Below are 22,727 nucleotides of genomic sequence, written 5' to 3' on the forward strand. Positions count from 1 at the left end.
CCGACCTTTCGATCGGCAAGTCCTAGGCGCTGAGGCTTTAACCCATTAATTCTTATATATGTTAGCTATGTAAATATAAGGGGACGCGGGTGGTGCTGTGGGTTAAACCACAGAGCCTAGGGCTTGCCGATCAAAAGGTCGTGCCAACCTAGCAGTTCGAAAGCACCCTTAAGTGCAAGTAGATAAATAGGTACCGCTCTGGCGGGAAGGTAAACGGCATTTCCGTGCGCTGCTCTGGTTCGCCAGAAGCGGCTTGGTCATGCTGGCCACATGACCCAGAAAAACTGTCTGCGGACAAACGTTGGCTCCCTCGGCCAGTAAAGCGAGATGAGCACTGCAACCCCAGAGTTGTCTGCGACTGGACCTAACGGTCAGGGGTCACTTTCCCTTTACCTTTTTATGTAAATATAAGCTCGGAAATTAGTTCAATTGTAGCATGTGCATAGTTCTTGTGTTTGCTTGTGGTTTTATACATTATTATTAAAAAAACACTTTTACCACCCAATCCTGATTTCAGTGGGGCAGTCTTAGATGAGGGTAAACATAAAATAACTCTTAAGAACTCAAAGTCTTGACATTTATTTATTTAATTGCATGCTGCTGTTTATTATTTTTCTTGTCTGACATAAATACCTTAGTTCATTTGTTCATTTATTCATTTGTATTCCTTTAGGTGATTCTGATCCTTACCAAGTATTACCACAGTGATATGGGCAAAGTATTGGAGAGCTCTTTGTGGAGGTATGTTATTGTCTCTCGCACTCAGTATGTGGTCAGATAGAGTCACATCTTGCTGTTTATTTCTTTTGTTCTCTTCAAAGAGCAGCTTGAAAAACTTGGAAAGACATTTGAAGGTTTGGAGCAATAGATACTCCTCTGATGTTACAATTTTAATAATAACTAGAGATTACAGGAGAGTATTTCTTTTTCAAGGGTGGAACCTATTTGTAAATTTACAGAGCCTTAATTTTGTTCAGATCTCTTCTAGCCTTATTTTATCTTATTTATTTTAGTTGTGTAAATAAATGGGCAAGTAAATTAGCTCAGGATGTGGTATGTTCAATGTTGGGTGCGCTAGTTTGCTTTATAAACATTTTTACATGTGCAGTTATGCACATGTTTACTCAAAAGTAAACCATACAGAACTCAATACTTTTTAACAGTGTTAAACACTGCAACATTAATTATGATTAACCTTTAAAACCTTGATCAAATACATATATGCACACGCACACCCCGCCTAATGCTTCTAGCTGTTCTTAATGGATGTGATGAATTTCTTACTATATTCATGCACTTTTTTAAGTCTATATTTAAATCATCCACTGATTTTAATGGGGGGAAATCTGCAAGAGATGACTGCAAGTTACTTAAGATTCCATTTACTTCAGTGTGATTCATACTCAGCGGCAGAGCATGCCTTCATGGCGCCCGGGGGGGGGGGCATGTGTTTGTGTGCTGGGGGAACTACACCATCTCAGTGCCCATTTATTTTATTTTGTTTTTTCTAACTCTTATTTATTGGTTTTTCACACAGAAAGAAAAAACTTTACAAATTTTAAGATGTACTGTAAATTACTTTATCCTTTGACTTCCCATTCTCCCCTTCCATGGTTTCCATATTTACTCTTGAATGCTGCATATTTCGCATATACTATTCAATACATCAATTTTAACCTATTTATATTAGTAATTAATGCTGTTGCTTGCCCATATTTCAAGTCCTGCATGCATTTTCATCTTGCTATAGTAGTTCTTTAAATACTCAATAAAAGGTTTCTAGACCTCAGGGAGTTTTTCGTCATTTTGATCTCTAATCTTTGCTGTTAATCTTGCCTGTTCCATATATTCTTCCTTTGTTGGAACTTCTTCTTTCCATCCTTGGGCATACAGTATTCGTGCTGCCGCTGTGATATACATAAATAAGTTAATCAACTCTTTTGGTACATCGTTATCTATAATTCCTATAAGAAAAGCTTTGGGTTTCTTGGGAATCATCAACTTGAACATCTTTTTAATCTCATTCTATATAATTTCCCAATAGGCTTTAACTATTTTTACAAGTCTACCACATTTAAGTGGCCATTTACATTTATTAGTTTACTACTGCCTTTTTGTAATTTTACACACCAGTCTGATGAAGGGGGGGTGTAGACATAGAACAGCCCGATCCCAACCCTTGCTGTGCTCGCCCTACCCAGGCTGGAAGGCTGGAGGAAAAAAGAGGGGCTTAGATGTGTCATGTGGGCACATCTAACCCCCCAAAACATGGCCCTGTATGCCCTTTGTCCTCTCCTATCCCAGTTGGAGTACTTATGGCTCCACTGGGCACTGGTGGCTTCCACAGTGGCAACAGATCTCTGCTCTGTCTGCAGATCTCCCTTTCCTCTCCTTCCCTCACCTGTGAGAGGGACAGCAGCAAACTCCTGTGGCTCTCTTCCAAGGCCATAGGTGTACACCCTTAAGGATTTTGATGGGATTGCTGTTACTGTGGTGCAAATTTATTTTGTGGTCTCATGTTTTTGTGCTTTGTGCTAGCATGCTATCAGAGCATTCTGCTACTGTTATTGGGGAGTGTTATTTTGTGTACAAGAGTGCCAACTTGAATAAAATATTGTGGGGGCCCAGATAATTGATGCCCTGCATAATCAATCACATAACACAGTGCACACACACCATTTGAGTGGGAATGCCCATCAGTTTTGTGGGGGCCCAGCCCCCTCAAATATTTTATTGTGGTGGCTGAAGCCCCCACGGTCCCTAGGAGTTGGGTCCTATGTTTGTGTATATGTCTCAGTGTATTTAAAAAAAATATGTGTTTTTGTGTAGTATTGCAATTCATTTTTTTCTTGGGCTTAGGTTTTAAAATATGCTGTAAGTCGGTCAGAGACATTTGTGCAATAAGCAGCTAATAAATAATAACAATAATCTTGATGTTTTAATATCCTGTCTGGCTGCTGCAGTTTAATTGTTTTGTGACCATGTGTTATTGGTTATAATTATAATGTTTCTATGTAGCTGCACATTTGTTTTGTGTATATGTTGCTGCGTAATTTAGAATATGATTTGTAAGCTGATTTTATTGTAAGAAAGTTTTAGATCAAATAATGGGCTTAGTCCAGAAACACTGGAGAAAATAAAAACATACTGTACTTCTTTTGGAACATGTGCTAAATGCTTATGCATCACTCACTGTCTCTGCTTTAGGCTTAACCCAGAACAGGTTAAATCAAACCTCCTAGTGCAGATGAGCCTCTTACCAACACTGCCTCTGTCTTACCTGGGCTGAGCATCAGTTGGTTGGCTCCCATCCAGTCTATTATGGATTACTGATTATCATGCATGAGCAACGCAGAAGTAACAAGATTTGCGGCAAAATACAGCCTATGCTTCTGAAGGCATTTGCAGCATCTCTCTTAATTCTGTAATTTTATCAACATGGAAACACTGAGATTATGGTTGTTTGTTTTTAAAACCCCTGTGATTAAATTTTATAGGTATTATCAAAATGCCAGGCATGATGAGAGGTTGGTGGAGTGTGTTGTGGGAGCCCATGAAGGGGTGCAAAGAGTCTTTCTGTGTGCTGTGGACAGAGGCCCAGTTCTACCACTGCAGGGTCCTTCTCCACAGAGGCCATGTCCAGTATCAAGGGCATTTTGTACAAGCACTGCCACATATGCTACACACTTTTTTTTGGACATACAAGTAAATGAACGCCATCCACCTACATAGTAGAAAGTAAAGGAATTGTTGGTGTGGGGACTAAGCACCTGAACTGTGATTCTTCTGACAGCTAGTCTATTTGCCCTTAGAATTCAGTGGGAACCATAAACTCATATTAAGAAAATAATGCACTTAGGACACAGTTGGAGTGGAGTCCTTGGGACCCAGTGAATTTGGCTGGAATTTAGCCTCGTGCTAAGCAACTAATTCTGTAATTTCATCTAATGGGATGATCTCCCCTTCCCCACGTGTGCTGTTCTGGGGGTTCTCATTGTTGTGGAGGGTGGGGTGATTAAAATATCCCCTCACACCCAGTTTAATATTCCACCATTCTTCAGCAGAGTTTCTTTCTTTCAGAAAAGTAAGCAGCTCACGTTTATGTCAAGCAAAGCTTTAATAATAAAGAAAATTGTAACACAATAACATACTATCTGAGGGAAACTAAAACAGCATCATAAGGCAGGAATGAGACAAGAATGAAGAATGATAGTTTGTCTCTCTTTAACTAAACTTAACTGAGCACACAAAAGGAGGGGCCAATTCCGGAGCAGAACACCAAAGCCACACCCACCAGATGCCAGACATTCTGCTATTCAAATTAGGCCCCAGTGTTTTTCTAACACTCATGACCCTCCAGAGTAGATTTGGGGAGGCCTGGGGGTGGCACGAGGCAAGGAGAGAGAAAAGCCCCATTATGGGAGTCCTTGTGCTGGCTTTCACTAAAGGTACAAGGTAGTTGAATCCAGACCTTAATGTCGGAAAAGGGAGGCTGATTTGCTATTGCTTCAGGGTGTCTGTTATTAGGGCCCCAAGGGTCACATTACAGGGAGTTGTACAGGCATAAGACAATTGAATCCTTTTGTCTTTGTGTAGATGGCAATGACCTTTTCTGTGGCACTCCAAAGTTGTGCCTTGGCAGGGGCGTACACAAGAAAAAGATGTGGGGCGGGAGCTGGGACAGGAAAAATATTTTGCCACTCCAGCCCCAGGAAAAGTCTGCTGGAAGGTAAGGTAAAGAGCTGCCCTAGTTACTTCCACCATGGCTGGTGAGGGCTGGCAGAGCTGGCTTCTCTAGTGGTGCCTCCTGCCTCTTTCCCTTCCTTATTTTTCCTCCTTCCAGCTGCTCCCCTCTGCTCCCCCCATCCTGCCTGCAAGAGGGTTTTGTTCTTGAAGCTGCAGACTGGCTCTCCTTCTTTGATGAGTCGTCCTCCCAGCTGCCATCAGCTGCTCCTTGCCGCTTCATAATTGCAGTGCTGTGCAGCCGCATGGGGGAAGCTCATTTTGTTTGCCAGCAAGGGTGCTGGCTTAAAGACAACTTTCACCCTGTGTTCCTTGTTGCTGGGATGGAGCAGGCAGTGATATGTGACTGGAGCTGGCTGCCGTGTCCCTGAGATCAGGGCTTTCATTCTCCCCACCATCTTAAGTGAATGGATGCCATTCACCTTATTGGAGGGCAGGGGAATGAATGGCCACTGCCAGTGCTTTTTATCTTAAAAAGTGTTTAGGGGTACTCTCATTTTGGCTGCTCCCCTCCCCCTCCCTACCCCAACCCCTGGACGAGGGACTTGAGGTGGTGGTGGTGCTGAGAGGACGGGAAGGCCCCTGGTGGCGGCGGCTTGAGCGAGGAGGGGCCAGTGCTTGCTGGCTTACCGGAGGAGCAGTGGTGGCGCCATCATCTTCACCGTGGCTGCCCCAGACTCCCCTCTCTGGGCACCGGTGGGGAGAATGATGGAGCTCCAGTCTGCTCTGCTACTGTGGAGACAGCTGGCATGTCAATCTGTTGGTTGGTCGGTTGGTTGGTGCAACACAAAATGTTTAGGGGTATGCGTACCCCTGTGTCCTCCCAGAAAAAAAGCACTGGTCACTGCCAAACATATCTTTTGGGCACTTAGCTATACAGCTGAAAGATAACATTTTAAGTGCACTTTAAGTGCATTATACAAATGTGACACTAGGTGGTGCAGGTGAGCTTATGGGGAATTCCATATATATTTTTAAATGTTTTCTTAAAAAAGCATTTTCACAGCTTTTTTATCTATGTATAGATTCAGCCTCTGTGTAAATTAAAACTGACCATGAAGGTGGCAGCTTCAGGGGCAGTGGGCAGGTTCTGCTCCCACCCTTGTGGCACTCCTGTGGTTTTACTTTCTCTCTATGGCAGGAAGTTGCAGACTGCGTGAGGCAGCAGCCTTGCCCTCTAGCTCTCCTGTGAGTGTGTGTGTGTGTGGGGGGGTGTAGCTCTGCCTTCCTTGCTCCTTTCCACACCTCATGCACAAGAGCAATTCTCAGGCAGTGGATGCTCCTTCCGCTGCTGGAGAGAGAGGCCAGGGAAGAAGACTTGGACTCACCAGGGAGAGTCTCTTCCTGCTTCCTCACCTCAGCCATGGCAACAGCCCTCCGACTGGGCTGCCCTCACTCCGTATTGTGGAGGGAGGCTGGTTGTGGGCAGCTTTGAGAAAGCAGCAGCGCATCTGGAAACCTGCTCCCTCCCTTCCATTGTTCTGCTCTCAGTGGTTGATTTGCCTAAGGAAGAAAAAAAGAAGCAACTTTTAACACATAATGCCTTCTGCTGACCTGTAAGGGCATATAACAGGGTCCCGTAAGCAGATAGACTTTGTATTTGTGGGCAACCACAGGTGGAGAGTGTCCAAAATTATTTATTACATTGCCCACTATACACAGAACCTAGGAGGCACTTTTCAAATCCCTTGTTTGTCCAGGAAAGCTGCCTCTCCCTGGTGGAGAGGGTTCTCTGGCTGCTCAGTGATGCTAATGCTCCAGTAACTTATAATGTGGCCCTCTTTGCACTGGCGGCAAGTAAGATCAGGAAGAAGACCTGGACAAAATTGCAGTAAACTGTAAGGGAGATTCAGAACTCAAAATAGGAAAATACTGTATGCTGTGTGGAGTCCCCATTCTATGTGTGAATCTTCATTTTATAATTTTGATTATTCAGGCAGTGGCTCTGCTTTTTATATACAGTTATATAGATATTTCTTTTCCTGAAAGTGTTTGTATGGTTTTGTCGTGACCTTTGGCTAGTGCAATAAAGCCTATTTACCCTAACTAGAAAAAATTAAACAAGAAAACTTTTAACACCCAAAGTTTTCTTTTTAATATATTTGGTGGTTGGGAGACTCTCCTGGCCCTGCAATAATTATTGCTTTTTATTTTAGAAAAGTAGGGAGGACTTTAAAGGTTTGGGTTTCATTGCATCCTCCAAAATTCAAGGGTTCTTGGTTTATACAAGAATTTCCATGGTAGTTTCTAAAGTGCCAACAGATTTAAAAAGAAAGTGTTCTCAGGCTCTCAGTAGATGGCAGAATTGATATCAGGCCTATTCAGGGAGGTGCCATGGTGATAAACTGGTGCTGGAAGCTGAGAGGAAACAAAATGCCAGTGTTCTGTTAAGCTTCTGCAGATTTAGCCAGCTGCAACTAAGTGCTGTGGTGACAAACAAATTAAGAATGCCACAGATTAAAAACAAAGCATTGTCTATGTAAGGACCAAGGCCTGGTTAAATTGCTAAGGATGGTGCTCACTCCATTCATGTGTATGTGGTTTTTGAAAGCAACAGTAACCTAAAATGATATTTTCCTAGTAAGGTGTCCACCAATGTGCATCAAAATATGGCCACAATGATTAATTATAGCTGAATAGGTAAACGAGTGGTCACCTCAGTGACCATTCCCTGTTGTTTTAACCACCTCCTGCCTTGGCCTTGCTTATTGGAAGGGACAAGGTTCTACTCCTCTGACCTAAAGGATCATGTTTGCTGTCTGGGGACCCAGATAAATGTCACTGAAGGCCCAGAGACAGTTGTGACACAATGTGCCTTCCACCAACTGAGGCTGAAGTGCCAGCTGCTCCTCCTCCTAAGCAGAGGTAGCTCAGCCACAATGATCCACACTTGGGTATCTTCAGATTAATGACGGCCAATGCTAGTCGCCAAAGAGCACCTTAAGCCTAGGTTACGGTCGCCTCAAAGGAATGTCTGTTTTCAGAGGGTTGGACTGGATGACCCTTGGTACCACCCAGCACTACAATTCTATCATTCTATGATCTCAGCTACATATCTTGACTGGAGCTTACACTTACAACAACTCACTTGTCCCGGTATGCAAGAATGAGAAACACACACAGTAGAAATGGAAATGGTATTACGATTCACAGAGAGACTATGCTGCTGTGGACAGAGTCATAGAATCATAGAATTGTAAAGTCCGAAGGGACCCCAAGTCATCTAGTCCAACCCTCTAAAGCATCCCTGGCCGATGGCCATCCAAAATTTGCTTAAAAACCTCCAATGGAGAGTCCACCACCTCCTGAAGGAGACCATTCCACAGTCAAGCAGCTCTTACTGTACTGTCAGAAAGTTTTTTTCTGATGTTTAGTTGGAATCTCCTGTCTTGTAACTTGAAGCCATTTGTTCAAGTCCCAGGAGCAGGAGAAGACAAGCTTGTTCCTTCTTCCATGTGACAGCCCTTGAGACATTTGAAGATTCATATAGAACCAGTTGTGCATGTTCTTTTGCACTGCCGCTTGTATCAGACGATTCAGTCTAGTTCATTAATCATTTGGTTGTTAGCAGGGAATGGCAGTCAGATGTATGCAAGGTGACCTTCCTAATGTTTACTCGGGATGGGGATAAGATGGAGATAGTAGCCAGGTTGCTGCAAAACACAACAGTATTTTAATTGTTAGATGCAGAATCTGCTAATTGGTTTTATTGTACTGAACCTTTCAGAATCTTGTCCATATGCCAAATAAGGTTTGAGATTGATTAAGATTGATTGATCGAAATGGTATTAACTATGGGCTAAGGCAGAAGTTTTTAAACCACATCATGCATTAATTAGACTTAAGCATGTTGGGATGCAGGTGGCGCTGTAGTCTAAACCAATGAGCCTAGGGCTTGCCGATCAGAAGGTTGGCGGTTCGAATCCCCACGACGGGGTGAGCTCCTGTTGCTCGGTCCCAGCTTCTGCCAACCTAGCAGTTTGAAAGCACGTCAAAAGTGCAAGTAGATAAATAGGTACCGCTCCAGCAGGAAGGTAAATGGCATTTCCGTGCTCTGCTCTGGTTTCACCAGAAGTGGCTTAGTCATGCTGGCCACATGACCCAGAAAAACTGTCTGCGGACAAATGTCGGCTCCTTCAGCCAGTAAAGCGAGATGAGCGCCGCAACCCCAGAGTCGTTCGCGACTGGACTTAACTGTCAGGGGTCCTTTACCCTTACCTTTTTGTGTTGGTTTTAAGAGACCGGATATCCAACACCATTAGCCATGTGGGCTGAAGTAGGGCTGATAGGAGTTGTAGTCCAAACATCTAGAAAGGCTGGAGAAGGCTGCTCTGTATGATTGCTAACTTTATATTTAACCATGCTTTCCTCCAATTTACAAGGATCAGAAGTTATGCTTATGGTCCTAGATCTTTCTTTTAAAATTGGTGGTATATGCACTGCTTTGCAATCGTCTGGTATGGACAATTTAGGGACAGCTTACATATTTTTGTTACAAGATCAGCAATTTCTCAGCTTACCCAGGGAGTCTCACTTGGCATCTGTCATTATGTCTTTTTAGCACCATGCAACAAGAGCTCTTAAAAGCCCAAGTGAATTGGTTTTATTCTTCTGCTACAATTTTATTTTTGCTTTTTCTAGTCTGCTGTTTTTATTGTTCGTCTTTGTTTTTATTGTTTTTATCAGTTTTATCTGATTCATTAGTTGTCTTGGGAGTGATAATACTGAAAGGCAGTTTTCAAAACACCTGATAAATAATAAATAGCATTGACACCATCACCCCACAGGCTTCAATTTCCTGCAAGGAACTGTAAAGTGTGAGTTCGAGGGAGTGGGGGGCATAAGTGCTGGGGAAGACCACTATCAGCTGCAGTACCAATTGGGACAGAATTACTAACCTTTCCCGCCACAGCTCTATGTATCAGCATTGTGGTGTGTAGCTGGTGGTGCATTTTGCCAGCCATCTATATATGAGAATATCTGTGAGTACATTAGAGCAAGGCTTTCATGCACATTTCTTTGACACAAATGTGGTTTGTTTTTGTTTGTTTGTTTGTTTTAAATGCATTATGGTATACAAAAAAGGGTGTACCATGGAAGGAAACTTTATTTAAGATGTGCAGTATACATCCTTTAACAGCTGTATACATGAGATAAGGGCTGGGGTCCAGAGTTCCTGTGCTCATGTTCTGCATGGCCCCATTTACAGTAAATCCCCCCCCCCCGCATGTCCAAATGGTACGTATGGAATGTGTACCCCTTTCTCTCTTGCCTCATTGCCATAGAAATACCACGTTTCCTGTTTTTTGGAATAGACAGATAAACACAGAGAATAAAGTGGTATTAATTGTGTGGGAAAGGATTGTGATATGTTTGATAGGATTATTTTCCAATGTGATTTTAGTATACTGGAAGTTCCAGAGGAAATACGATACATGCTGGCTGGTTGTTTGCCTTTCCTATTTCTCTGCTTCAAGCTGGTAACTTGAAGCTTTTACAAATCAATTTTCATACTTGTGGAACAGCTTCCTGGTTGCCAGTTTCTCATCAAACATTTCTGTTGTTGGATGCTGACATATGTGGCCTGACCGTCCTATGAACTTTGTAAGAATTCAGTCATAATTATTCTGCTTCATTCAATGTCTACAGCAACAATTTGCCACAGTATAGTATGCTTGATGTCAGAACTGCTCACAGATTTTCATTTTCTATTCACCTTTTTATTATATTTTTTTACAAAGCAAGTGCCATATAGCAAGCACTGTCTCCTCAGTATCAGACATTTGAAATAGGGTTCTTGTTTAATAGCCAAGTGGGTAGCTTGCTCATTTGTGGCACCCCTGCTGTGGAACTCCCACCCAAGGAGGCTTTTGTTTTATTGTCTTTTAGGTGTCAAATGAAGAAGACATCTCATTCTCTTAGGCATTTTAATTGGTTTGATGTTGGATAGTATTGGGAAGTTGCTATATTTTAAAACACAAATTGTTTGCTTTTTTAATAGATATTTTAAATGTATATCATGCTAATTCTGTTGTTTGTTTATTGCCTCTAAATAATTTACTGTATTTTATTATTGTCCTACTGTAGATTACACTGTAAAGCAATTTTGTACCATGGCGTAGAAATGCTCTTAAACAAACAAGGAAGCAAATGTGAACTCCCCGAAGGGAGGCCATCACCATGTGGGGCATTCCAGGGGCACATTGGGGGGGCACTTTGGACCCACCAGAACTGGAGCCCTCTCTTCCCCTGACACTCCCAGGCTGAAAAATGTATGCTTGCCTTGGAGCTGGTGCAGTTGTTTTCTCTCCCATTAGAGTTTATAAGGGGAGAATTTTCTTAGAGAGCTAACTGGTGGAGGGGCACACCTGGAAATCCACCCCTGCCCCTTCCTTCCTAGCTGGTGTGAGTTGGCAGGGCCTAGGGAGTGGCAGTTTATCTTCCACATAATTCCAGCACCAGCACCACGGCCATAGGATTGCTCTGTCCATAAATAATTGTGAAGATAAAATATGTATCTGAGTGAAGAAAGGAGGCAGCGAAGGCACCACAGCTGAAGAATTAAGACCTCAGTTAGCAATAACTTTCCACTCATTTCTGGCTTATCATAAATATAAAACCCAGTTTCATTTCTTGGCAACTTTGGACTTTCAGGGTGGCTAATAGAACAAAGTTGTAACACCTCCTTTTGTGGCATCTTTGAGTAGCTTCTCCAAGAGAAATTATACAGGACCATTCTCTACAAGTTCTCTATTAGTGATCTCATCAAAACTTACAGCTTTCAACATTGGACATACACTGTTGATATCTAGCTCTTAAGCCCTGCCTCATAACTTTCTCCCTCTTTCCAGTTGTGTAACTTCACCTGCCTGCTTGCTATTTCTTACAGGATCTAAAGGTGTGAACACATCCAGAGGTTACATTTGCTCTGCTTGTTGCTGTATGGCATTGCTGAGCCAGAGTTAAGGAATCAGCCAATATGCCTAGAATTTTTTTCTCTGTTGAGCCCCTAGCCAGCAACAAAAAATGTGCTATTTTCTTTGTGTACATCTTATATTACTGAATTATTTAGTATTATTCCACAAATTTGATATCAACCAATTCATCCTGTGCAATTTCCTAATAATCTGTATTAACAATGATTTGGGCTTGCTGTCATCTAACGGTTAGATTCTAACCAAAACATTTCTCCTCACCCCCAGGCTTCTGTAAAATATGCAAATATTTAATAAAGTGGGCCCCATCACTGATTACATCCACTGCTTTCTTTTCTTCAACTGTACTGTTTGCTTTTAAGCAAAACCCTAACTAGTCCCTTTAATACACATTAGACATGCCTCTTTTAAAGCAGAAATAATAGCTTCTTACATCATATGTAACCAAATGTTCTGTGAAATTTTAAACTGATTCAATCTGCTGAATTTAATTTTATCTGGAAAACCATCTACCTTCTAAAAAAAGGATATCAGATTAGCTTTAGTAGCCCCTATAATGCCTTGCAGCTGCTTTCCTTCGCTTTCTCTGGCCCTAATTCAGAATTGCTAACAAGTAAAAGAATGAAATCCAGCCTCAGCAACATAAGAGGGTAGGATCTGATGTACTGTAAGCAGGGATCCACTCCTGCAGCAGGACTCCTCATTCCTCTTCCCCCCACAGCAAATCCCATGTGCCCCCCCATCTGGATGGGGACCCTATGGATCAGATTTTGGGGCTGCATGAAAGGGTGGAGAAATGCAACCAGACTCACGATTTCTCCAGTGTCTACAGGTAGTTCCAGTCATTCCTGCATTGAGGGGATGTCTTCCTTTGTCTGAGTGGCAGCAGGGGAGTTGGGCATCTTCCACACAATCTCCTGGATCTGACTTTCACTATGGGATGAGGAAATACTTTGTTTTTGGCCTATCTCCCTTCTCAGTCAAATCTAACATGGGTTGGCATAGTCCATATGCATACACCTTATGTACTAAAATGATTAAAACTGTTGAGCATTTAAAGTACATCCAGAGGTTCTTTCATCTTCACCTGGCCTTTTGAATGCATTCACCCCATTTGATCTCTTTCTTTCTGTTTCTGCTACATGACCCTTAAGTGGCTTTACTCAGTCAGGGTGCTATGCTAATGCAACAACTACATTGGCCAGAATAGTAATTTTGTATCACAAATATTTCTCTCCTGATTTTTCTTTGATATTAAGCAGCAAAGAGAAACCCCGTGGATAAATACACTTAAAGATTATTACTTATCCAATTTGGTATGGGACCTGTCTTCCTATGCAAATTGCCTATAATTATTGCACTGTTGATTGAAAGAAGTTCCACATGTTTTACTGTATATACAGTATCACCTACCTCTATAATTGTTTTAGCTTCTCAACATTGGTTCTTGTTGAAATCAAATACCGTATTTTTCGCCCTATAGGACGCACTTTTCCCCCTCCAAAAATGAAGGGGAAATGTGTGTGCGTCCTATGGGGTGAATGCAGGCTTTCGCTGAAGCCTGGAGAGCGAGAGGAGTCAGTGCGCACCGACCCCTCTCGCTCTCCAGGCTTCGCGCAGCTCTCCGCAAGCCGTGGGAGCCCGGCACTGGGCTCCCACAGCTTGAGGAGAGTTGCCTGCATGCCGAAGCCTGGGCGCGCTAAGCTCAGCGTGCCCAGGCTTCAAACTTTGCGCAGCTCTCCGCAAACCGTGGGAGCCCGGCGCTGAGCTCCCACGGCTTGCGGAGAGCTGCCTGTTCTGGGGGCTGGGGTCGGGGGAAGCTTGGGCTTCCCCCGCCCTTGCCCCGCGCCTGCGGGGAAAAATAATTCCCCCCCCTTAATTCCTCCCCAAAAAAACTAGGTGCGCCTTATGGGCTGGTGCGTCCTATGGGGCAAAAAATACTCTTCTAATTCCAGCCACCTACTCACCTAAATTTTGCTAGAAAATAGCGATGTCCCTCTCTTACATTTTTAGAATATAATTGAGACTGTGTTGTTAAGAACAATTTGATTCCTCACTAGTGTTCCAATCTGGGTTGGGAGAGGAGCAAAGTTGCTCCGTTAACTCTCCCTCCTGATCACCCTTTTTACTACTACTACTACTACTAATGTATTATTTATTGTTTATACCCCACCTATCTGGCTGATATACAGTGGTACCTCGGGATGCGAACAGGATCTGTTCCGGAGCCCCGTTTGCATCCTGAATGGAACGTAAGATGCGACGGCACGTTTGCATGTTTGCGGGTCACGTTTTGCCACTTCCGCGCATGCACGTGACGTCATTTTGAGCGTCTGTGCATGTGCAAGTGGCGAAACCCGGAAGTAAGGTGCTCTGTTACTTCCGGGTTGCCGCAGAGCACAACCCGAAAGCTCTCAACCTGAAGCACATTCAGCCCGAGGTATGACTGTATTGGTAGCACCATGTATACAGAACCAAACACCATCCATGGCATTCAGTTATATACATTTGAACATATATATGCGAATCTGAATTGAGTAAAGCAGGGCTAGGAACAGCCTGCAGTTACTTGGATTATTAATATCAATCCAAGGCACTGCTACATCTTTTCAGACGCAGGAATAACCTGTGGGAGTCATCCAGTAGCTCTGCAATTTAATAAGAGAAGCAGCCCATAGATTATCACTATTTTGGGGCTGTCAAAAGACGACATTGTCTTATCCCCCCTCCCACTCTCTCTAGCTGTGGAAAGCTGAGGGCAGCATTCTTGCATTTATTTTATTACCTAATAGAGGATGTAGATCTTCAGACACAAGACAGCTGTGGTATTGTGCTTAATTTGTCTGGGAAAAAATTATGTTGAAGCTGAGGAACTGAGAGTTAACCGCGCTGTTTCCCGCCCCGCCCCCCCTAGGCCTGGCCTGGTGGTGGAGTTGTTGCAGCCAGGCGCAAGGCGCACCATGGCTGAGGAGGGTGGATGGCAGCATTGCCACCCATTCTCCTGACCCAAGGGCAGAGCTGCTGCAGCCAGGCGCAAGCGCCACAGCCAAAGCACAGCTCCTCCTTGTGTGGAGCCAGGCTCCAATGAAGGTGCCTGCAGTGGAGGTGCCTGTTTGTGCCCCCTCACAAAATTGCGCCCTGGGACATGGTCCCCATGTGCCCCCCCCCACTAAGCCTCGGATCATGTTTTTATTAAAGGGTGGATGAATGTTGAACAATGTTGCTCTCAGGGAACACTCAACAGTTTTTCAATCAGTGGGGATGTCTTTTGAAGATTGTTCAGAAACAGCACTGGATTCAGAATATAACAATTGTTAAGTGGAACTGACCTTTGAAGACACATAATGCCTGTTTTCAAAGAACGCTGACTGTTAGTTTTCTGGGCCAAGTTCAAAGTTTTTGAGTTTGAACATCCACAGTGACTCGGATCAGGGCGCCTTACAGATCTGCTCTTGGATATACTGCCATGTGTATTACGATGGTCCCATGTGCAGGAGGCAGTCTTCCTGCTGTCTTCTGAAAGTGAGCTGAGAACCCGCCTCTTGGTGCTTGCCCCCTTATTGTGGAATTCATGCCTTAAAGAGCTGTTCTCAATATGTGGTTGCTTAGGTAGACATTTGCATCTGTATATGCTTCTAGATGTTGACTTTGATTTCTAAGAATTTTAGCTGGCTCCGAGTTTTGTTTTTATTTCAGTGTTCCTTTTAAAATTATTTTAAGACCACCTTGAGCATTTCCAGTTACTAAGTGAGATAAAAGTATTCAAATAAATACAAAAATAAATTCAGAAATGTTCCAGATTTTACTTTTTCTATGCCTGTAGCTTCAGGTGCACCACAATTTTGCTTTCAAATCATTCAGCTATTCATTAGTTGCTTGGCCGTTCCCCCTGCCCCCACCCCAAAAAGTGGCCTGTTGTTTTGCAGGCAGGCTTTTCAAATGCCTTCACTGTTTTCAGTATCCAAGAATAAAGCTCAAGGTTGCACAACAGGAAGGGCAAAGGAGGAAGACTTGATGTGATTCAAACTGTGCGGGAAGAAATTAAAGCTCAACTGCTTTGAAAGATGGATGCCTCTCAGTAGGAACTGAAAGAGGAATTACATGTAAGAACAGAAAATTGAGATGGGTTGCTAGGAAACTGATAAATGAACTGGAAGATAGGTTGAGAGGAAAAATAGAACAACAGATGGAACCTGTCTTTAGTGTCACATAGACTGACAGTCATTCCCATGTAACTGAAGGAGTATGAAATGTCGCAACTAAGCAATGTGATGGTGAATTGCCACCTTCCCTACTGCTCTACATGCTGTCTAATTATATAATACATTGTCATTATTGCTGTTTATAAATAAACAAAAATAGAAAATGAAGCTATTGCCATTTCCGACTGAATTAGGGTAGCAAGACATAATTAGATCCCTTAATCTAGAATCCAAAGTCTCCAAGTTTAGAGCAGTCAGCAAGACTGCTTTGATGACAGATGACACTGTTCTACTCTCACTCTGCAATGCTGGAGAGGGTGCTTGGGGCGACTGTGTCAAAAACCCAATGATCCCCACTGTTACTGGAAAGGGCTTCAACAGGGTCCTCTGCCCTATGTGCTGGAAAGCCCCCAAGAGCATTCAGGAATCCATTGGATTCCATTAGTCTCTGAAAGTGAACTATCTGGATTGGTGGTGGTGTTTGGCCACTGAGATTTTTCTTACAGCTTTGACATTTTTTAAAAAATATTAAGTGGTTTATAAATGCTTTTATGAAGAAATAAGGAACCAGGAGAACCCGGGAGGGGAAAAAGTTCACATGCAAATGCATGTGCTTTAAATGTATGTCTGTGCAGCTTATTAAAGGACTCAGATGGGAGCAAATTTTTCTGTTGGAACAGGGACTTGTACCTCCACTGGACTCCGAGTTGTAACTGTGTGTCCTGTATCCTCTATTAGGCTCAGGGTGCCAATGGGTATGACTAATTTCTTTGGTTTACTAGAACCCTCCTTATGTGGTTTTATGACACTTGCTAGTATCTCTCAGGCTGCTGGAAAAGCCTGCTGTCTCTTATCCAACACTGTAATCAGAAGCAGGCAAACTTACTTGTCAGTAATTAATTTTATTGCTCAGCAACCAGGGAGTCAGCATACATCACATCCATCAGATAAGCAGGTCAGTTGCAGAAGCTAAAGTTCTGTCCTCTCTCTCCCTTATTTATACCTCCCTCCTTGCATTTTTTGCTGTGACTCAGCTTTTCTTAATTGTTCTAGCCTTTTCACGACACTTCATTCCTGCGCTGAAAGAGGGAGGAGAAGAAGCTGAATTGGGACTGTATTGCGAAGCAGGAGACCCAGCTCCTACTCCATCTCTCTCAGCGTCTGTGGCCACCTCAAGCCTCTCCCCTTCCCCCTCACTCCTCCCTGTCCCACCACCCTGAAGCTGGTTCAAAGTCCCCTTCCCCCTCAGGTGTCTCCAGAACCACTAGCTGCCACCACTCTTCCTCATCCAGCCAGTCCCTGACAGTGTGTCTCTCCAGTCATAAAAAAACCTGGAAAAAGAAACCATAGTTAAAGGGCTAAAGTAGTAATGGTCACACAGAGGAGGAATCATGTTAATGCCTTCATGGGGGGGGGAGAGAGAGATTATGTTCTTATTGATACAAACGTATCTAGAGGTCAGTTTCCTAAAAAATCAGAGGCAGAGAACAATTTTGATGTTCTCAAACATCATCTCTTATACAGTGGTACCTTGGGTTACAAACACTTTGGGTTATAGATTCCGCTAACCCGGAAGTAGTACCTCGGGTTGAGAACTTTGCCCCAGAAATCGCGCCGCAGCGGGAGGCCCCATTAGCAAAAGCGCGCCTCAGGTTAAGAACGGTTTCGGATTAAGAACGGATCTCCGGAACGAATTCAGTTCGTACCACTGTACGGTACACTGCTAATCTATTCACGTGAGTACAAAAGAACCAATCAAACAGTTACCACAATTGCAGCAATCTTTCCTAGGACAGTTACACAATTGCAGCACACTGTCATCATTCTTAAATCACTTGGAGATACTTGGATTCTTCTGACTAGCCAACCCTAACCGTCTCATAATGTGTGGATACATGTAACCATCTTTCAGTGTCTGTTTTCATTGTCTTCTATTAATGGTCTGTCAGCATCTGCTTTCAGTTACCTATGTTAATATTTTTGTTCTCTTCTCGACCTAGGACTTAGTGTAACTTCTATGCTTGACTGATCTTCTAGCGTTTAGTACACCTTCGTCATAGCGTAGCTGTTTACATTCCATTCCTTCAGTATTCTTTCACTGTTATCAGTAGACAAGCTATGCACAACTTCTACCTTTTCTCGTAGGCCAGGGGTGCTCATCCTGGTCCCTAACACCCACTAGTGGGTGTTTCAGGATTCTAGGTGGGTGGTAGGAGTTCTATGGCAGCCTCCAAGGATTATGAAACACGTGTTTGTTGAGGAGCCCGTGCCACTATCTCAAGATGCAGAGGCATCCTGGATGTGGCTTCATTGTAATACTGTGCACATTCACATCCCGATAGAGACAATATGTACTCAGCCACCTACCTGTGTTGCCATTATGATATGATGTGGCATGTGTGCTTGAATTAGCAGAACTCCTCAGTGTGCTAAAGTGTCTGGAGGCCGCGCGCACACAAATCAATTCCCAAAAAATATCTACAAAAGCCGCCTTGCAACAAAGTAGGAATATGAGCACTTGGAAACTTCTAGGATATAAGGGATATGAACATTGCCTTAAACATCCACTTCTATTCAAAAGGCCACACAAACAAATAGTATGCTGGTGTGCAACCTAAATAAAAAGCAGCTGAAGATGATTTGCAATAAATGATTTCCACAAGAAGATATGCTTCGATATTCTGAGCAAATGAAACGGAAATGGCAAGAATCATTTTGGCTCAGTCCCATCAGCACTGGACTGACTTTCTCTATGTGCTGGCAGATCTGAGCCTCTCCACTGAGCATAGAGCCACCTCCTAGGGGCTGCGGGGGCTTTGGCCCCCACAACAAAATATTTCAGGCAGCTGAAACCCCACAAAGTTGATGGGTGTTCCCATTCAAATTGTGTGTTTGCACTGCATCGTGTAATTGATTATGCAGGGCGGGGCTTACCTGGGCCCCCACAATATTTTATTCAAGTTTGCACCCCTGCCACTAAGCAGTATTTTATAGGCATTGTACCATTAACGGTCTGATACTTCTCCTGTTCCATGCTCTGAGGCCTAAAAAAAACCCCAGTAAGTGTGCAGGCGGACAAGTGAACTGACTAATTATACCAATTAGGATGCCCCTTGGTTTCTTTTGGTTACATGTGACTGAGGAGAACAGCAATCAATGTCATTTTGACTTAGTGTTTGGGAATATATAAGGAATCTGAAGGTGTTTTGAGAAGCTGTTGTAAAATGTACGTTAGGCATGCTGTCATGTCCAATTTTCCTTCACAAGTTCTAGTTTCTGTGCTGTTGAAAAATTGCTTAAAATTCTGTTATTGAATTCATTTATTTTTCAAACCCTTTAACCACTAAGGAGAACCAAGAGAGAAGCAATCGAATGGTTAAAAAAAACAACAATCTAGTTTCCTCTTGCATGTCAAGGGCTGTGAAATGAACAGATTATGCAGAATTTCAAATCTTCACAATCATAGATATCTTTCAGATGTTGAGGTTAATGCATAATTATTTTTACAAGATTATTATTTCCATGGTGACTTTGCCGTCTTCCCCTGTGATCCTATTTATGAGATTTCTTACCTGCCCTTAACTGTAAGGTCCCAGGATGGGTTACACAAATGTAATATACAATCATAAAACCAGATATACCAGCTATAATTATAAAAAAGTAAAACTTTTATAGTCAGAACAGAACAGTATAAATTCAACAAAATAGGTATGTCCCACAAAATAAAATATTTTAACTGACAGAAACCAAGGTAAAGAGAGATGTTTTGACATTTGTTGAAAGCTCAGTGTACCACTGTGGGGTTGCCACAGAGAAAGCTTACAATACTGAGGGTGGCAGAACTAGCATGAGACCCCCCCCTCAGTCTGAGCACCCAAGAGGGTCAGTAAGAATGGAGATTTATTTCAAATATTAAAATGCATTGAAATTTAGCATGGTTTGTGCATGTTTTGGTGCACCTCACCTAGTGTCTTGTTCTTTGATCATGTAGATCATGTTCTCTCTTGTCCTTTCCCTTGAAGGGCCCCATTGAGGGCAGAACTCACCATTATTTGTACATCCACTATTGTTTCTATAAAAAGCATGTCAGAGTGCAAGTAGATAAATAGGTACCGCTCCAGCGGGAAGGTAAACAGCATTTCCGTGCACTGCTCTGGTTTCACCAGAAGTGGCTTAGTCATTCTGGCCACATGACGCAGAAAAACTGTCTACGGACGTTTCCGCAACCCCAGAGTCATTCATGACTGGACTTAACTGTCAGGGGTCCTTTACCATTTATTAATTTCTAGGGCTTAGCCCCCCCATCTATAACAATATGTTGTATTTGAGCAGGGCCTTCAGAATTGGGCAGTTACTTTACCAAATTTTTTTGTTTATAACAGTTTTCAAATGTATAATATGTGAGCTGTATATCAGCTCTATTTTGAAATGTAAAAATACTGGTTAATTACCACCATGCATTTAAAGTTCTGTTTTCCACCATACCAGGTCCTCAGATTTTGGAACATTATATACCAAGTTGAATCTACAGCCAGGAATTGCTACAGTCATTGAAAATTTCTACATCTGCCCCACTAACAAAAAAAAGGTAAGGGGGTACTCTTTACTATACAACTCAATAGGTCAGCACAGGAAATGGCTGTCTTTACCTTCTATTTGGCCGAATTTAGCTCCTGCTGGATTATGCCATCCATGTTTAGCTCATAAAGGAGCAGCTGTAAAATAGGGATTAATTGAATGCTGTAGAACTCTGTATCAACACCTAAATATCATGTTTGAAGGATGCTAGCAATAAATAGTTTTAGTATTAACAATAGTTTGGTTTATTTAACCTTACTCTTTGAGATATTCATGTACCTAGCAAGTGGCATAAAGGGTGGGAAGAAAGAACAATAACATGCATGAAAAGGTAAAAATAGATAACCTTGCCTGCAGGATCATAAGGAAAGCTGGAAATGTGTACTGACATGAGCAGGAAGTAACTATAATTTATCTGAAAACATTGTATGGAACAATTGAAGAAATCTCATCTTTGTTGCCTGAAATGTTGTGTGACCTTTTGTGGATGCACACACAAACTTCCCATCTTTGCTCTTGGAACTCTGGAACAAGAGGCAATGCTAAATGTGAGTTTTAAATAACATAGCTGTGACTTCAAATGAACGCTATGAGAAGGTGACAGTTTTAAGAGCACTCAGGGTGCATTCAGACGTGGAGATAATGGCATTAGAGTTCCTGGTCACTTCTGTTCTGGTGTCTGATGTTCCTTTTACACTGCAGTCCCAGTTGCATTATGCATGGAATAGTGGCTTTTTGAGTGAAACATTCATGCTACATTTAATTCACACCTGTGGGTCAGTTGCGACACAACAGCAGGCCTCATTAAACATGTTGCCACCACTCCCCCACCCTTTATGCAAATGTGTGCTTCTGTTCCCCCATGATTCACCCATGAAAGCAGTGGGAAAGAACTGTATGCTGGGCACAGGAGCAACTCCTAGGGGCCGAGGGGTTTTCAGGCCCCCACTCAAATATTTGAGAGGCCTGCCCCCCAAAAGTTGATGGGCAACGCCATTCAAATGGTGTCTGTGCACCATGTCATGTGATCATTTATGCAGGGCAGGGCTTACTCTCCCCCCCCCCAATATTTTATTCCATTTGGCACCCCAGATGCTGGGATTCCGCTCCCAATTTTTTCATCCCACAATTTTTCAGGTCAACAGAAATGAGTGCTAACCTTCTACTAGATTCCACTATTATTTCCAGAAGTAGCTTTTACATTGTGTGGAAGATCACACAAAATGTGAAAATGATCAAGTAAGGAAATGTTGGGGAATTGAAATAATGCAGCTGTCTGAATGCAGCTTCAGAACTGAATAATTCTAAGGAGTGTGGCATGTACAAGAGAAGGGGCTTTCAAAAAGAGGAACAGACAAATAGAAATTGTATTGTCATCCACACTAAGAGCTGTTCTCCAGTTGTGGCTTCTAATATCCTAGGATTTGATGGATGCTCTGTAGGAAAGATCTTCAAGTGGGAGATGTTGTGGCCATCAGAATTAAAGGGTTGTGAAACAGTATGTTAATTGTTTTGGTTAAGATGACTGATTTATGGTCTCTAAATCATATACAAAGCTGTTTTTTCAGTGTCCTGGATGTGGTGTTCATGGTGTCTGTGTTCAGTAATGTATGTAACATTAGATTTTCAGGTGATTTTCATGTTCTGCTTTATGAAATGGTTTTTATCAGTTGTCCTGCTTTAAAGGTAACCATTTTCCTATGGGAGTTCCAAGTGATACAACAACTCAGTTTATCATGATGTGACCCAGAATCTTTGATTGGTGGTTTTATTTCAGCACTCAGCTGTAAATTTAATAGATTTTGAGGTTGGCAGAAAGCAATTATGGAGGCTTGCTGATTGCTTTTGCATGGTGTTGTGAATTGGCTGCTAATCTGGTTGGAGGAATATAGTAAATGCCCAGTGTATGTTGATGTTCAGGGTATATCCACAGTGTACAAGGTGGGCATCTGTGGTCAATATTTTCCAGTGCATGTGGAATGGAGTAGACCTGAGTTTTCTGGTTCACACATTGAATTCCCCTAGGAAGACCCCTGGATTTATTCCAGCCTGTGACATTTTGTATTTCCATTCTTTTGATACTAATGAGCTGTAAAAACACCAAGTTCTCTCGGTTTAGTTAGCTTTGAAGCTGACAAAACCTCTGAAATCTTCACTTCTTGCTCTGAGCTTTTTAAAAAGTCTAGTTCCCATTTCCTCTTTTTAGCACACTGGTTGCTTTGTTAGGAGTGGAGTTGGGCATTTGTAAGATTGGAGGACTTCCTGGCTT

The 22,727-nt window shown here is 42.6% G+C and overlaps 1 protein-coding gene across 1 annotated transcript in view; it reads left to right on the top strand.

Annotated features, from left to right (window-relative positions):
- The window catches only part of SORCS2 (sortilin related VPS10 domain containing receptor 2), a 119,839-nt gene that overhangs the window by 13,285 nt on the left and 83,827 nt on the right, over nucleotides 1-22,727 (top strand). The window contains exons 2-3 of the mRNA XM_081917757.1: nucleotides 674-741; nucleotides 20,369-20,468. Coding sequence (XP_081773883.1) covers nucleotides 674-741; nucleotides 20,369-20,468 — 168 coding nt within the window. The remainder of the gene's footprint in view (nucleotides 1-673; nucleotides 742-20,368; nucleotides 20,469-22,727) is intronic.

The sequence above is a fragment of the Podarcis melisellensis genome (genome assembly GCF_964234715.1).
Source record: "Podarcis melisellensis genome assembly, chromosome: 7".
Classification (NCBI taxonomy): Eukaryota; Metazoa; Chordata; class Lepidosauria; order Squamata; family Lacertidae; genus Podarcis; species Podarcis melisellensis.